General features: G+C 48.7%; 1 protein-coding gene across 1 annotated transcript in view; it reads right to left on the bottom strand.

Annotated features, from left to right (window-relative positions):
• Positions 1-18,022, bottom strand: part of LOC142002227 (excitatory amino acid transporter 5-like) — a 51,258-nt gene that overhangs the window by 23,823 nt on the left and 9,413 nt on the right. The window contains exon 4 of the mRNA XM_074978160.1: positions 808-1,020. Coding sequence (XP_074834261.1) covers positions 808-1,020 — 213 coding nt within the window. The remainder of the gene's footprint in view (positions 1-807; positions 1,021-18,022) is intronic.

The raw sequence follows: 18,022 nt of genomic DNA on the forward strand, positions 1-18,022 counted from the left end.
AAGCTCTGCCATTCAGGAACAACCTTCCTGTGTGCCAGGTGGCAGAGCTGTTTGGACAGGGCTCCCATCTAGCTGGGCAGAGGGTTGGCTGAGTCAAACATCAATGGGATTGTCATTGCAGCTGTGCTAATGTAGCACTAGTACTGCTTAAATATGGCCCCTCAGCCCCACAGCACAAACAACTCCCAGCCCCCTTCATTGACACCTGTCTCTGCTTGCAATCCAGGACTAGGAACACACTGCCTGGATTCCTAGTGAGAACCCAGCTTAGGGGCCTAGGAAGACTGAGCTGGATGCCCACGTGGAAGAGGAGCAGGCAGAGTCGCAGCCAACTTACCATGTAGCCCCGGGGTTGAGGTACTCGGGTGGTGTGTGAGAGGCAGCCCCCACCGGACCTGAACTGAACAAGAGTTTCCCTCTGCTGAGCTGGGTGCCCAAGCCCCAGAACTCTTCCTCACAACCTTTAACTGTTTGGCCCTAGGTGCTATTTCGAAATCCACTTAGTGTGTGGTCGTGTTATTTTGAAATAGCCGTTCTGAAATCTCTTATTATGAAATAGGGCTGCAGCGTAGCCGTAGCGTTAGTCCAGGGCCAAATTTGGCCAATTTCTTCTTAAATGTTCTCTGAGACATTAAGCTTGTTTAAAGCTCAGTTAGTGCTACTTGACTGCTTTTTTGTTTTGATAGTATATAGACTCGCACGGCTTTCTCTCTGTTACTACTTACAGCATAAAGGTTTTGCCTGTGACCAAGAAAACAGGGCCAGTATTTATCCAATAGGACTAACCTAGCGCCTGCTGGCAAGTACCTGATTAAATCCAGTAAGGCATCAGCGGAGCTTAACACCACTTTGCCCATAGCATATTCCTCTTTTTGGGCTGCAGCACCTGGGTGAATGCTGATCACAAGCACAATCCCAACAGTCACGGCCATGAACGTCGTCCAAAGGTAATAGGTGATGGCGATCAACCCCATCTTCCCACAGGTCTTGGAGTCCATGGTGGCCAGGCCAGACATCAGGCTGAAAGAGAAAGGAAATTCTCCCTGAGCTGCACAAGAAATGTCTCTGGCAGTCCTGCCCCGCATCACCAGCTCCATGCAGTGCTACCCCAGAGGAGCCCAGACTAGCCATGGGATCTGCAGGGTGTTTGTTACCCACCCAGCTCCTGAGCTCCAGTCCACTTAAGCTCATTGAGCCCAACCATCTGCTCAGTGCTTAGTGCCGGACAAGGAGCAAGCAAAGCGTTAGCTTCCAGTAGGACAAGAATGGAGAGCAGCCCTGAAAATGGCATTGTGCCAGTCCATTATATCAATCACTGGGAGTCTCCCACCTGGAATTCCATGTCCAGCTCTGGTCATGGCATCAGAAACAGGCAACAAAATGTCTTGAGGCCAAGGGAGACTTTATATGGGGCCTCGGAGACAAGAGAAATGAGTAGTAACATTCTCCAGCCCTTGTTCTGCAGGAGGTCAGGCTGTTTGGTCATAGTTGTCTATGACTCATAAACGAGACAGTGAAATTAAAAGGGAACAAACACATTTTAAATGGATTTTAAAAACCCTGTGGAACTAACTGGCACAGGAAATCACTGAGGCCTACAATTCAGAAGGATTAAAAGAAGGGAGTCAACATTTAATGACTCATAGGCACTGACACCCACAGCCAAGAACGTCATCCAAAGGTAATAGGTGATTGTGATCAACCCCGTTAAATGAAACAAGAGCTGGTGCTCACCACCCTCTGGCTACCCCCGATCAGCTCCTCCCTGTGTCTCCCACCCTGTTCAGTCCCATGTAGGTGGTGCTAGGGAGGAGGGGGAAGAATGAGGGTGGGGTGCACTCAGGTGGGGAGCAGAGCAGGGGAGGAAAGAGGGAAGTGAGGCTGGGCAGTTCCTGGGGTGTAGAGAAGCCTCTATGAGTGCCTCTATGGAGCACAGAAAGAGGGCACCTCTAATGACTAATAGGAACTCCCCCACTTACTTCAGGGCATAATCCAAACTTCCCCCAAAGGCAGGTTAGTCCTTAATTGGTCACTCGCCTGTTTTTGTGTAATAACTGGGCCTACAAATGTACCTTAAGTGAGAGCTCAGCTGAGTGTGGACCTGCCTAGAACGTCACCATAACAGGCAACAATAAGAGCTAATGGGAAAAGGTGGGAGCAGGACTCCAGATGCAAAGCATATAATCCAAGGACTGTGTCAGAATCATGCCAGGCAAAAGACAGAGATGTGGGGCCAGGAAGCAATGGACCAAAATTGGTGGCTGACAGAAATGAGGTCTAATTGGTGGACAGAAAAATGGAGGGCTGGATGGTCCCATGGCTCCCTGTTGGGGTCCTTAAAAGAGCAGACTGTGGAGTGGAATCAGACGGGTAGACAACTGCTTGCTCTGAAATGGGAAGGCTGCAAGAAACAGACTTCTGTCTCACGACCGCCGTGGAAGTGGTGTTAGCTCCCTTTGCGCCTCACTCGTCTCCTGAAAACGTCATTATTTCCACAATCCAAACATTGTTCCCAGATCACACACGGTGACAGCTGTTAAAATGTCCATTTGCATAAGGTGGATGGTATTTTGGGGGGAATACTAAACTTGGGGACAAGACAATACACTTTGCAAGAAAAAAGCAGCTACAAGCAATACCCTGAGCAGCCCAGCACAGGTGCAAGTTTTCTAGGTCTCAGGGTAAGTGATCAGGCCATGTGCCAGGCCAGCACTTCTCCAGCCATGAGGATGCAGGTAAGACAAAAGCTGCATTTTTCGCTCTGAGCTATTCATTGCTGTCCCCTTCTCAGCTGGACAGTTCATTTTCTAGGAAACATTTAATTTTCTAGGACTCTAATGGTGGCAGCTGCTTCCTCTGAGCCAGGGGAGTGCTTGACACCCAGCTCTGCCCCAGGCCCTGCCCACATCTGACTCCATCTCCCAAGCACCCACCCGTCCTACTTCTTCCCACCTTTGCTCTACCCCCACCCCACCCCCTTTCCACAAGGCCCCCACTATCTCTCCACTCCCACTCTGCTTCAGACATGCTTCTTGCTGCCCACTTGAACCCCCATCCCTCGAGTAAACCCCATCCCTGTTCCTGCCCCCTCCGCACAGCACCTGCTGTGTGCTACAGAACAGCTGATCATGGCAGGGGAGGAGTGCTGAGAAAAAGCAGGAGAGTTCATTTGTGGAGCCACTGTGGGGAGGGAAGAGCTAGCTGCTGGTGGGTTCTAATCACCCACTCAGAGAGGGTCCAGCCCTGGAGTATTCATAGAGCCAGTATCTATGGCAGAAGTTGCAGCAGCTCCAGCTCACCTCAACTATTTTTTTTCTGCCTTTCTACCATCCCCAAGCCAGGAAAGTTATCATCACTTTGAATCCATCTAAAAGCCGAGAGATGAGGGACACCTTGTCTCTCTAGTATCCTGGGACTGACATGGCTAGAACACTGCCTGCATCTAAGAGATGGACAGACGGGTTTTTTTCCTTCTAAGAACAGTGCAAGGGAAAAGAAAAACGGATGTTCCTTCACATTTTAAAGGCTTCCTTTCACTGTTTCCCCATCTTCTTAAGCCAGCACTCAGAACACCACACTGTGGTTAAAACTGAAGTGGTGCACGCTCTGGGTCTGTTTATTCCACTGAAATGAACACAACAGTATCTTGTGCCTTCTTCGGCGGCAGCTAGCACAGAAACAAAATCCGGGCCAGGCCTGCTCCCTGGTCAGAGGCAGTCTGGAATTCCCAAGCTCTTCTTGGATTACAGAAAAATGTAAAGTTTCTCAATTCTGCACGAATCTTTTTTGAGCTCTCCCAGTGGATTTCTTTTGACATGTCCAAATTCTTTGTACACTTCAGGTTGGTCTACACTGCAAAACCACATTTGCACAACTAAATTTCTCAGGGTGTTTAAAATCTACACCCTTGAAAGACACTTAAACAGGCAAACCGTGGTAGCTTGACAGAAGCCCTCACTACTGCCTCTCAGGAAGGTGGATTACCACAGTGACAGGAGAGCCTCGCTCATTGCTGTAATAAGTGGCCACACTTACTGACGCACTGCAGCAGAGTAGACAGAAACCTCAGGCCATGATTTCACTGCTCCTGCTCAAGGTGTTAAAAAAACCAAAGCCACGAGTGACAAGTTTCACTGGCTGTTACTCTGCATTTGTGGGTATTAACTGAGAACACCAAATTCAGGTTAAATGCTTGAGAAATGGGGTAACCCCCCCAAAACTGGTGCTTATTCTCCCATAAGACATACCAAACCAGCTACAAAAGCAGCTTCTGTCTCACCACACTGGCTAACTAGACATCTTAGAAGGAGTTTCTTGAAGCATTCCATTATTTGGCTACACATATACTACAAGAGAAACCTGACAAGCCATGCGACTGTAGCTCTTGCTGGCATTTCTTGGTTTAGACCATTACATCTGATCAATTACGTGTGGAGTCCCTGGCTTCAAGCTAGCAGTGCTACCAGCTTGAGCCAGAATCCTGGAATCCTAGGGCTGGAAGGGACCTCAGGAAGTCACTGAGTCCAGCTCCCTGCCTGAAGCAGGATCAACCCCATCTAAATAATCCCAGCCATGACTTTTCAAAGCCAGGACTTAAACACCTCTAGGGATGGAGATTCCACCATCTCTCTTGGTAATGCATTCCAATGCTTCACCACCTCCTGGTGAAATAGTTTTTCCTAATAGCCAACCTACACCTCCTGCACTGTAACTTGAGACCATTGCTCCTTGTTCTGCCATCTGTCACTACTGAGAACAACCTCTCTCCATCAAATCACCCCTTCTGCACTCTTCTCTTCTGCAAACTAAATAACCCCAAATCCTTCAGCTTCTCCTCATAGGTCATGTGCTCCAGCCTCCTAATCGTTTTCATTACCCTCCGCTGAACCCTGTTCAGTGCATCCACATCCTTTCTATATTGGAGAACCCAGAATTGGATGCAAGACTCCAGATGTGGCCTCACCAATGCCAAATAGAGGGGAATAATAATAACTTTTGTGTGCAGCAAGATGCCCTCTGTTGAAGATCCAAAGGCATGCTTCAGGAGGAGTGCGAAGAAGATCCTGAACAATGTCGGAGCAAGCACGCATCCTTGTTTGATGCCGCTCCTGATTTTGAAAGCATCCGATAATGCGCCGTCATATTGGATGGTTCCTCTCATGTTTTCGTGGAACGACTTGATCATCTTGAGTAACCATGGAGGACAGCCTATCTTGTGGAGCAGTTTGAACAGACCATCCCTGCTGACCAAGTCAAAAGCCTTGGTCAAGTCGATGAAGGCTATGTAGAGTGGCTTTCTCTGCTCCCTGCACTTCTCCTGCAGCTGCCTTAGAGAGAAGACCATGTCAACGGTAGACCTCTCTGCACGGAATCCACACTGCGATTTGGGGTACACCCTCTCAGCAATCTTCTGGAGTCTGCCAAGGATGACGCGAGCGAACAGTTTACCAGTGACGCTTAGGAGGGAGATTCCACGGTAGTTGTTGCAGTCGCTTCTGTCTCCTTTGTTCTTATACAACGTTACAAAGTTAGCGTCACGCATATCGTGTGGAACCTCACCCTCTTTCCAGCACAGGCACAGCAGCTCATGCAGGGGTTCCAGGAGTGTGTCCGCGGCACATTTGACTACCTCTGGTGGTATACCATCCTGACCAGGGGCCTTTCCTGCTGCAATGCTGTCCATGGCTGTCTTCAGTTCATCCACAGTCGGTTCTTGATCCAGTTCGTCCATTACTGGTAGGAGCTTGACGGCATCGAGGGCCGCGTCAACCACAACATTCTCGCGTGAGTACAGCTCGGAGTAGTGCTCGACCCAGCGCTCCATCTGTTTGACTTTGTCAGCGATGACTTCACCAGATTTGGATTTCAGAGGTGCCATCTTGTTCTGGGTGGGTCCTAATGCCTTCTTCATACCCTCGTACATTCCTCTGAGATTACCAAAGTCAGCACAGGTCTGGATGCTGCTACATAACTGGAGCCAGTGGTTGTTGGCACAGCGCCTGGCTGTCTGCTGTACTGTTCTTCTGGCCTCTCTAAGTGCTTGCTGGGTACTCTGGCTCGGTGAGCGTTTGTACTCCAGGAGTGCAGCATGCTTCTTTTCAATGACTGGAATCATCTCATCAGAGTTAGCTTCGAACCAGTCGTTCATGTTTCTAGCTCTTCTTCCAAACACTGACAAGGCCGTGTTGTAAACTGTATCCCTCAGATGTTGCCATTTGGATGTCGCATCGACGCCCCCATGGCCGCTGCGCAGATTTTCCTGGAGGGTCTCTCTGAACTTTTCAGCTTTCTCCGAGTTTGCCGTCTTTCTGGCGTCAATGCGGGGCCTTCCAGCAGGTTTACAGCGGTACAGCTTCTTGGGTCTCAGCTTGAGCTTGGAGCAAACTAGCGAGTGATCTGTATCGCAGTCAGCGCTATGATAGCTGTGTGTCAGAAGGACATTTTTGAGGTTGTTACGCCTAGTGATGACCACATCTCGTTGATGCCAGTGCTTCAAGCGTGGGTGTCTCCACGACACTCTGTGCTGTGGCTTCGTTCGGAAGAATGTGTTTGTGATGCACAGATTGTGGTATGTGCACAGTTCAAGGAGACGCTGTCCATTTTCATTCATTTTTCCCACACCGAAGTGTCCTAAGCAGGAAGGCCATGAGGCCCAATCAGCTCCAACCCTTGCATTGAAGTCACCCAAGATGTACAGTTGTTCACGAGCAGGTATTTGTGCTACAGCAGCACTAAGCACGTCATAGAACTTGTCTTTTACTTCTGGTGTGGCGTACAGGGTTGGGGCATAAGCGCTGATCAGGTGGACAGGACCGGCGCACGTTTGAAGCGTGATCCGAAGAAGTCTTTCTGATCCGCCCATGACTAAATCAACCATTTGTAGAAGGGTGTTTCTGACAGCGAAGCCAACACCATGCTCTCTGGGTTCTTCTTGGGCTTTACCCTGCCAGAAAAAGGTGTAGTCCTTTTCCTTTAGAGATCCCAAATCTGCAAGTCGCGTCTCTTGCAGCGATATCAACTCGGAGCCTCTTCAGTTCCTCATTGATGACAGCGGTCTTGCGGGTGTCACTGATGGTCTGAAGATCTTCAGTCAAGCCGGTCAGCATGGTCCGCACATTCCAGCAAGCAAGCTTGAATTGTTGATGTTTCTCATTTCTTGTTGCTTTTCTTATTGGTTTGCCTGGTGCCCAAATTTCAGTCACTTGTCAGGTTCAGGAACCTTAAGCCTCACGCACCCAGCGAGGCAGGTGAACTGTGGCAAGACAGTACCCTATTGGCTGGGGGCTGCCCAGCTTGAGGCGGGCGGTGACTGTCCAGTGAGATACGAGGATCCCTCCCACCGTTGAAGGCAACCCCAGCGCTCGTTCTCTACGCCAATCGAGCAAGAGTTTATCACCGGTAACTGTTGCCTCCCATGTTGATGCAATGTTGTTCAGCGATGCCGGAGTACCTCTCCGGGTGCGAGCCTGAGCATTTGTTATGGAGACTCTGGGCTGCCCAGACACCAGTGTCCCCATCTCGGCTTTACTGATACAGTCCAAAGGAGAGGATAACCTCCACGTCTGGTACCAGCTCAGCTGCAGGAGTTGCTGGGACAAACTGTTTAACCTTGCAAGGCTGAGAACTAAGACTAAGGTGCGAGAAGTCCTCATCAGAGACATGCTGTTTGCAGACGATGCTGCTGTAGTGTCTCACACAGAAGACCAGCTTCAAAAACTGCTGGATCAGTTCTCCAAAGCGTGCAAGGACTTTGGGCTTACCATCAGCCTAAAGAAGACAAATGTACTTGGTCAAGATGTTGCTGAATCCCCATCAATCAGCATTGACAACTATACGTTAGAGGTTGTCCACGAGTTCGTTCACCTCGGGTCCACCATCACTGACACCCTGTCGTTGGACACTGAGCTAAATAGGAGGATCAGAAAAGCGGCCACAACTCTGTCCAGACTCAGCAAGAGAGCGTGGAATAACAACAAGCTGTACACTCACACCAAAATGCAAGTCTACAGAGCCTGCATCCTCAGCACCCTCCTTTATGGCAGCGAGACTTGGAACCTGTATGCCCACCAGGAAAAGAGGCTGAACGTCTTCCACTTGTGCTGCCTCAGGCGCATCCTTGGAATATCATGGAAGGACAGAGTTACCAACACAGCCGTCCTCGAGCAAGCTGGAATCCCAACCATGCACACCCTCCTCAGGCAGCGTCGGCTCCGCTGGCTTGGCCACGTCCACAGGATGAACGATGGAAGGATTCCAAAAGACATCCTGTATGGTGAGCTAGCCTCTGGCAAAAGACCCCCCGGACACCCCCAGTTGCATTACAAAGATGTCTGCAAGAGAGACCTCAGAGAGGCAGACATCGAGCTGGACAACTGGGAAGAACTAGCAGACGACTGCGGCAGATGGAGGCAGGGGTTACACAAGGGCCTTCAGAAGGGCGAGTTGAAGATCAGACTGCTAGCAGAGGAGAAGCGAGCACACAGAAAGCACACTAAGGACTTGCCAGACACCCACTACATCTGCAAGAGATGCAGCAGGGACTGTCACTCTTGTGTGGGTCTTTATAGTCACAATAGATGCTGTAAATGAAGTCTTCAATTGAAACTTTAAAGGGCGCGATCCATAGTCTGTGCAGACTGAAGGATGCCTACTACTACTACTACTAATAACTCTAGCTCTGCTGAAAATGCTTCTCCCCAAGATGCCGTAAGCCTTCTTGGCTACAAGGGCACACTGTTGACTCATATCCAGCCTCTCATTCTCTGTAATCCCCAGGTCCTTTTCTGCTGCACTGCTACTTAGCCAGTTGGTCCCCAGCCTATAACAATGCTTGGGATTCTTCCGGCCCAAATGCAGGACTCTGAACTTGTCTTTGTTGAATCTCATCAGATTTCTTTTGGCCCAGTCCTCTGCAGCCAGTTCTGTAATTGTCTAGGTCAGAGAGCTGGCCATGTAACATTGCCTTCAGTTTAGCTTTGACCATTTTTTTCCCCAAAAGCACAGTGGTTCTCGGTGTTTTGCGCTTGTGACCCCTTTCAACAAACCTCTGCCCATCCATTAAAAACTCTTTATCTACTTATTTATAAATGCCGCTGGCAAAGCAGGGCTTGCGGTGGCAACTGACAGCTCACAAACCTCCATGTGACAACCTGGTAACCTCCTCAGAGGTCCAGATCCCCCATTTGAAACCCCTGCCAGAGAATATAAAAATTCCAACACCCTGCACAAGAAAGGAATGGGCGGGGACAGAGCGCTCATACGGGAGGTGGAGGAGAAGGCACTGGGCAGCCCACAGAGCCTCTGGCAACAGCAGAGGAAATACGGGAGGTTTGGGGGCATCTGAAGAAGAAGGGATGCAGGGGAGGAGACGCACAGTGTGAGTGGGTGGCATGGGGGGCACACAGGGAGACCCTGGCATGTGCAGTGAACACAGCCAACAGAATGGACTGGGTGTGATACCTTGGCCTGTACCAGGGCTCTCATGCTGGGATTTGCTAGGTTGTTACATGTGGGGTGGGGGGACAGGCTGAGAGGCATCAGCTTCCACCCCCAAGCCCACTTCACCACTCGCATTTATTGTAATGTCAAATATGAAAAATGATATAAGTTGGGGAGGGGTGTTGCATTCAGAGGGTTGTTGTACAAAAGGCATCACCAGTGCAAATGTTTCAGAACCACTGGTCTGTGCATTCGTCTTCTATAAACCTTGCCCGCAAGTCAGGTGTGCAAAGGGGGACCAGTCCCCCCCAACCCCTCACTGGATCTGTGGGACCTAATGCCAAGCCCCCTTCACTGTCAGAACGTCAGAGGGGCAGCCAGGCCAGTTTGGAATAAGTGGCAATGACCTGTCACTTGGGGTCACAATGCCATTCATATCTGGAGCAGCTGAGCAGGTAACCTGGGTCCCAGGAATAATCTGGCTCCCCATGCTCAAAAGTGTAGTATGGGGAGAAGGTGGTAGAGCCACGAGAGGGAGCATGGCTAGAGTGAGAAAGCTCTTACTGGGACAGTTGCACATTGGGCCTCTGCCTCATCCGGAGGTGGTAGGTCTCTCTTGGGTGTGCTGTAAAAGACGTCACCAGTTTGTGCTCTTATGCACAGGTTCACAAGTTCTAAATGCAACACAGTTGTAGTTTCTATTGCAGGAAGCCATTGCAAACAGCTGTCCGTTTGCTCTCGGTAACTCAAGTAAATTTGTAGCGAAGGATCGAGGGACTAGGCATGGGTGTGTTGGCTGTGACTCCTGAAAAGCTCAACCATATCTGTTCTGACGGGTGAATATAAAAGAAAGAAACCAGACTGTGTCACAGGTTTGTCTTCCCCCAGAAATGCCCTGAAGTCTGTCACTGCCCATGAGAGATGAGACAGACAAAATACCCAGGTCTACATATGATGCCACTATAAGCTGCCATATTGCCTGGACAAGCTGCGTCTTGACACAAAATGTGATCCAGAATTAGGCCTCATGATTGTGAATCTGAATGCTGCATGAGATAGTAGCAGGGCACCTGTTTCCACTTATCTTAACGGGGCTTAAATCTGAAATTCAGCTCCCATCCCCTGCCTCCTGTGGTGCCAAAAACCACATCTGCTCCCCACCTCACTGCCAAAACCCACCACCAGCTCCTTGAAGACTTATGCAGTGTCAGTACAAACATGATGAACCTCAGATCCATATCTCAATGAGTGTGTTGCCCACGAGACAGTAGAGCTAGCTTGTTACTCTCGGTCCAATGGATTATTTTTATGAAATAGAACAGTTCCAGGAGGCAGAGTAAGGCAGAGAGTGACTCTATAACCTGTTGACTGGACACGAGAAGATCTAAATTCAAGTCTCCGCTCTGAATTAGGAGACTTCCTCTGTTTTTTGTCATGAACAATTTCAAAACGTCTTATGTTCTTTCTGCATCAAAACCTTGTGTTTTTGGTGAAATTGAGTTCTTGTTTTCCAACCAGCCCTATGGATTGCCAGACGTTCTAGCCTCTGGGTATTTTTAAATGTTTTTATAAAGTAAGTATCAGAGAGGGAGCCATGTTAGTCTGTATCTTCAAAAACAACAAGAAGTCCTGTGGCACCTTATAGACTAATCGATATTTCGGAGCATCAGCTTTCGTGGTCTTTGCCCACGAAAGCTTATGATATAAACTAAGTGTATTCCTTGATTTTGACACTAGCCAAGTTTCATTCAAACACACTTTCAGCCTTTCCTCATCTTTAACTGAGTTTTAGCTTGCAAAAATGGATTAAATTTATCCCCTAGAGCGTATATATGCTATTACATTAAAACAAAATTGTTAAAAGAACTTTACAATTGCAAAATAAAGCACTCAGAAGTTAGGAAATAACAGAATTATAGTTTCCTGTGTAGCCTTAATTCTGTCCCCTTGTGCATATAAATTGTGAATTACACAGTCACATGCGTATCCCTCCCCACCGTTTTCACCCCAAACCTGGAACTCTACTAAGGAAACACAAGTGGGAAACAGATTTTGGTAGTTTTTAAGTTAACCAAATCTGGGTGGATTTTTCATGGGAAGAGCAAAAGACCCCAAAACTAACACCCTGTCTAATTTCAACCTCCTGACGTAGCCATGGAGACATCAGTTCTTTTAAAAAAAAATTGGAACAGAATGTTTCTAGTGGAAAGTGATACTGGTCCTAAACACAGGAGTTGCTGCCCTTTCCCTGTAGGGACCACATTGGATTCCTTCCCAGAGGATGCTGAGGACTGAATGTAAAGTTGTTCAAACAAAGTGCAAGCACTGAATATTTTTGCTGTATTCCTGGGCAAAAAGCTTTTCTTACAAGAACATCAACATGAGCAATGTTCTACAGTGAAAATAAATATTTGTCCCTTCACTGTGAGGCGATGTGGCAGTGGAGCCTTGGCTTGGTCAATGAAAAGAGGAACATTGCAACAGTTGACATTTGACCTAATCATTAAAGGAAGCTAGTTGGAATTAAAGCGCAGTTTAAACACTAAAATGCTTAATATGAATATTTCAACTGGTAACAAAAGTAGGAGGCAACTTTAATATATAGTGTAAAAAGATGTGGATGTGCTGGAGCAGGTTCAGTGGAAGGCAACAAAAATGATTAAGGGGCTGGAGCACATGACCTATGAGGAAGGCTGAGGGATTTGGGCCTATTTAGTTCGTAGAAGAGAAGACTGAGGGGTGATTCAATAGCAGCCTTCAACTTCCTGAAGGGGTGTTTTAAAGAGGATGGAGAGAGGCTGCTCTCAGTGGTGACAGATGGCAGAACAAGGAGCAATGGTCTGATGTTACAGAAGGAGGGGGTAGGTTGGATATTAGGAAAAACTACTTCACCAGGAGGGTGGAGAAGCACTGGAATGCATTGCCTAGAGCGGTGGTGTATTTTCCATCTCTAGAGGTTTTTAAGTCCAGGATTGACAAGGTCCTGGCTGGGATGACTTAGTTGGGGGTTGATCCTGCTTTGGCCAGGGGGCTGGACTCAATGACCTCCTGAGGTTCCTTCCAGCCCTAGGATTCTATGATTTTATGTATGTTTTGGATAGGCTTTGCAGTATGTTTGATTAAGGCTTAGAAAGGTTAAGCACTGAAAGTTAGCATAAGAAGCTGACTAAGGTTAGAGATCTGGAAGTCTTCACCAGCATCCTCACCAAACTGAAGTTTTATCAGAGCTGTGTCTTATCAACATTATTATATGGATCAGAATGCTGGCAGATGTTAGAGTATGGCCTCAGGAAGTTGTCATCCTTTCACGCCAGAAGCCTTCAGAGGATCCTCTGTATTTTTTGGCCAAGAATAATTTCAAATCAGGACCTGTTTGCATGGTGCAAACAAGATGACCTGGCCAGCATCATTATGAAAAGATGCTAGAGATGGATTGGGCACGTGCTCAGGAAAGATCACAAAGACTGCAGTGCACTGGACCCCTGAAGGGAAGCATAAATGAGGACGAGGCAAGACAACACGGCACTGGATTGTTGAAATAGAAATTGTTTGTCAGGGGCTCCTTCCCCACCCCACACTTCGAGCGCAGAAATTGGGGGCCCTGCAGAGACTTAAACACCCTGCCTGTACATAGGCTGTACCTTGAAATTTCCCAGAGTCACAGATTCACTGACCTTGGGTGGGTAGTTTGCTGACACCACCTGAGTGGGAAAAGACCCCCTAGCCCAGGAAGACACACTCAGGACATCTTCCTGTGGGGTACCGCAAGCTCTTAAACCTCCCTCAGGAGAGAGCTTACATGCGCGTGCGGGCACGCACACACACACACACCCCAACTATAATTCAGTAGTTGACCTTTCAGTCTGTACACAGACCCTTCTCAAGACACAAAGCAAATAATTTGCTTTAAAAAAAAAAAGTAATTTATTTACAAAACTAGAGAAAAGTAAATCATCGGTTGCACGCAGAGAAAGCTATTTCTTAAAAGTTACGGGGACAATATCAAGTCAAACAACAGCACAAAAGTGAATACAGAGCAGAGAATCCAACCAATTTTAAAATAATCATAACCTAAGCACGTCTAATTATACATTTCCCTTGTACTTACACCTCTCTGGCTGATTTTGCGATGGTCAGTCTATTTCTGATTTGTCATTCCAGATACCTGGGAGACATTTCCCTCTCTGCCCTTCTCCCTACCATCTGCAAAGAAAAAAGCCCCGAAAGCTGCAATTGTTCTCAGTTTAAACAAAGCTACTTTACTCCCATTGGCTCACCTGGGATTCAGGTTACCTTAGGAAGATTAACCCCTTCCCTGCACTCATTCACGACATTCTCCCCAAATTACAACAGTGGGGTGACATTCACACTGGCTGTAATTTCCTTTAGGAGGTCTAGGAGAGCATAATAAGATACATGCACACTTAGATGTTACTATGAATTATGTGAAGGACCAGCAAAACATGTTTACGTTTGTGTAGTACAATGCCTGGTATACAGGAAGAGTCCTAAGTAGCTGAATCTGGAAACCCCACACAAGAGAGTGTGCCAGTCACTTTGTTAGAAGCTCCTGAATGTGTTCTATGTCTGGGGTCAAGAAGACCATCTTTTCTTTGGCCGCTGGGTCAGAGGGATAGGCCAGTAGCTCTTGGTTAAATCGAGAGTGGGCAGAAATCGCGTCTTTCCCAGCTGGTCAATCAGTTCATCTACCCAGGGCGTGGCGTAGGCATCAAATTTGGATACCTCATTCAACCTTCGGAAGTCGTTGCAAAATTGTAGGCTTTCATCAGGCTTGGGCACCAACACAATAGTCTTAGACCACTGGTTGTGTGACTCTTCAATGACTCCAAGTTGCAGCATTTTCTTAACCTCTGTTTGGCTCTCCCCACACTTTGCATCAGGTATCCGTTAGAGCTTGACATTCACCTTAACTCCTGGATTGGTGATGATGTCATGGTACATCTCTGTTTTTCTCCTGGGTTTAGCTGAAAACATCATGATTCCTCTCTATCAAGTCAGCTACTTCTGTGCGTTGATTGGGGGTCAACTCAGGGGATATCCCCACCAGTGTCTGGGGGCTCGCCTCTTGGTCTGGTACTCCCAGAACAACCAGCTGCACTTCTCTGTCCAGCCAGGGTTTTAGCAAGTTGACAAGATATAGCTCCTCTGACTTCCATTGATCAAGCTGGCAAACCTTGTAGTTCATCTTGCCAACAACTTCTATTACTCTCAGCCATTGTTACCAATACCATCACTGGTCTCCCACCTGAAATTCCCAGGGTGTTGCTTGACAGTTGTAGTAGGCTTGCTGAGCTTTCTGCACCCTCCCTAAATGTTCCCACACTATTGGGGTGACTCTGGCGATTCAGTCCCTCATCTGGAGCATGTGGTCAATGATGTTCCTCCCTGGGTTGGGCTGATCTTCCCATGCCTCTTTGGCGAGGTCCAGAATTCCCCCGGGGTTGCGCCCATACAAAAGCTCAAACTGGGAGAACCCAGTAGAAGCTTGAGGGACTTCCCTTACAGCAAACATGAGATATGGCAGCAGTGTCCCCCACTCTTGTGAGCCAGGAAGGCAAACTTTCCTTATTATACTTTTCAAAGTTCTATTAAACAGCTCGATGAGGCTGTCTGTCTGGGGTTGATAGACTGACATCCTGAGGGTGTGTATCTGGAGCAGGGTACACAAGTCCTTCATGAGCTAGGACACGAAGGGGGTTCCCTTATCAGTTAGAATTTCCTTGGGTATGCCTACCCTAGGGAAAATCTGGATCAGCTCCTTTGCTATTGTTTTGGACAAGGTATTGTGCAGGGCACAGCCTCTGGGTATCAGGTGGCATTGTCCACAACAACTAGAATGCTCTGGTGACCCCCTGCAGATTTCTCTAGCAGCCCAGCTATGTCCATAGCAATCCTCTTGACAGGGACTTCTATCATTGGTAGGGGCACCAATGGGGCCCTCTGCTGCTGTCGGGGCCCACGTAACTGGCATTTGGGACAGGAAGTACAATATTTCCAGGCTTCCATATAGATCCCTGGCCAAGAGAACCTCTGCAAGATGCAGTCCAGGATCTTGTCTTCTCCCAGATGCCCCCGCAAACAGGTGGCTGCGGGCCAGCTCCTGTACCTCCCTCTGATGCTTCTGAGGTACCAGAAGCTGTTCTACCTCTTGTTATATACAGCAGCTCAGATACAGGACCAAGTCCCTCTTAATTACATAGTAAGGGCCAGTACCTCTGCTCCTTCCCTCCACAGGGACTCCATTAACGTTGACCACCGCCTTACAGACATTTTGAAACACTGGGTCATTAGCTTGATCCTGTCCAAACATTTCCTGGGGGAGTCCCACATGTTCAGGGTCAGGAGGTCGACCTTGACTCCCTCCCCTGATGAGCTGGGACCTGCCTCTGGGTCGCCTACTACCATGGTTTCCTTCCTAGCAGTCAGGTGAGTTTGCCCCCGTGAAAGCACCTGCTTCAGACTGTGGCCCAATATCCTTGTTCCCAGCCACTTAGTGGCCTTTCTCTTCTGCCTCATTTTAGGGGCCTTTACTAGGTCCTGGGAAAATTCATAGACAGTGTGGACTGAGCTACCTCCTTCGGCCCCATCCCACCGTGGTAGGTCATTGAACCCAGGGAAGTCCAATCCTATGACCACGGGATAGGAGAGCCTGGGGACCACCTCTTCAGTGACATTTGTGACATTGACTTGTACCTCTATCTTTACCAGGATGGCAGGGAAATAATTAACATCCCTGTGACTACCAGAGATCTCTGTGCGCTGGTCCTGTCCCACTAACATCCCCAATACCAAAGTAACTGCGCCCTGGAGTCTACCAACATGGTTGTTTCTATCCCAGTCATCTTCACCGGGCGGGTGTACTGATGGGGGGCTGTTGCAATACCAGCAAGGTGAATAAGGGCACAAGGATCTTGCAGGTACCCACACCACGTTGCATGGGCTCTTTCTGAGTGGGGCATTATGCGGCTATGTGCCCCAGTTCCCCACAGGCACAACACCTGTACCCTGTATGGGGCACCCCCTTTTCTTTGGGCTGTTGGGCCTGGCCCCCTGGCCCTCTCTACCCCAGCTCCCAAGTCTCCTTACACCCTGAAACTGTTCCCCTGCTTTCTGCCTCTCTGTCCATGCCTGTTCCAGGGCTTCAGGAACATGGGATCTGGGAATGAGGGTGGTCTCCTTGTTCTGCCGTACCGTCTCCCCGGGGGGTTCAAAAGAGTTCCATGGCCATCAAGCGTCTCTCCAGGAGGGCCACCAGCTCATCAAACATAGAGGGGTCATTCTGTAGGTCAGGTGGCAGCCCTCGTATATACCTGCCCAGGATGACAACTTCAATGACCTTCTCCAGGCTGTGGACCTCCAGCCACAACCATTTCCAGGCCAGGTGGATCAGGGCAAACAACTGGGTTTGGAGGATTTTGTCCTCCTGATATTGCCATTCATGGAACCTTTGGGCCCTCACTGCTGCTGTGATACCTTGCCCGTTAGGATTTCTGCCTTCAGCTAGGGGTCATCAGAAGCCACTTCTTCTGCCATGGTGAAATATGCCTTCTGGGCCTCCCCACTTAAGAACAGGGCTAAAATACTGGCCCACTGGTCCTGGGGCAAGGCCTCCCGCACAACAGCTCTTTCAAAGGCCAACAGCTAAGCCTCCATGTCATCATCTCCAGTCATCTTCTGTAGCTAACAGCTGGCACGTACTGACCGGATCCTGTCTTGATTTGGCATCTGGAAGACCAGGGACTTCACCAGATCCATGACCTCCTGAAGGGTGGCTCGGTCCTGAGCGGCCTGACTCAGCAGCAGCTGGTTCATCTCCTGCTGGACTCGGGTAGCCTCCTGCTGGGCTGCCATGGCCTTCAGCAGTGCCTTTATCACATCCTCCATGGGTACTTCTCCTTTAAGAGGGGTCCAGTTAACCAGTTTTCAGGTCACTGTGAAGCCCCACAACACTGAATCCCAATCTTAAACCCACAGTTCAGGCTAGTCTCTTTGGTCTTTCCAGCCTCATCCCTTTTACTCCTGGGGCTGGGGCATGCAATGTATCTCTAGGGCAGGGAGCCCGGCTACTACTCAAAGGGAAAGGGAAAAGCTGAAGTACTCAATGCTTGTTTTGCTTCAGTCGTCACATACAAGGTCAGCTCCCCAGCTACAGCACTAGGCAATGCACTATGGGAAGGAGGTGGGTAGCCCTCGGTGGGGAAAGAATGGGTTAAGAGCTATTTAGGAAGGCTAGACGCACACAAATCCATGGGTCTAGATTTACTGCATCCAAGGGTACTGAGGGAATTGGCAAATGTCATTGCAGAGCCTTTGATTATTATCTTTTAAAATTTGTGGAGATTGGGAGAGGTCCCGGATGATTGGAAAAAGGCAAATGTAGTGCCCATCTTTTAAAAAGGCAAGAAAGACAGCCCAGGAATCCACTTCAGTCCCCAGGAAAATCATGGAGGGAATCCTCAAGGAATCCATTTGGGAGCACTTGAAAGAGGGAGAAGTGATCAAGAGAAGTCAGCATGGATTCACCAAGAGCAAATCCTGCCTGACCAATCTGATTAGCTTCTAT

The sequence above is a fragment of the Carettochelys insculpta genome, chromosome 27, assembly GCF_033958435.1.
Source record: "Carettochelys insculpta isolate YL-2023 chromosome 27, ASM3395843v1, whole genome shotgun sequence".
NCBI lineage: Eukaryota > Metazoa > Chordata > Testudines > Carettochelyidae > Carettochelys > Carettochelys insculpta.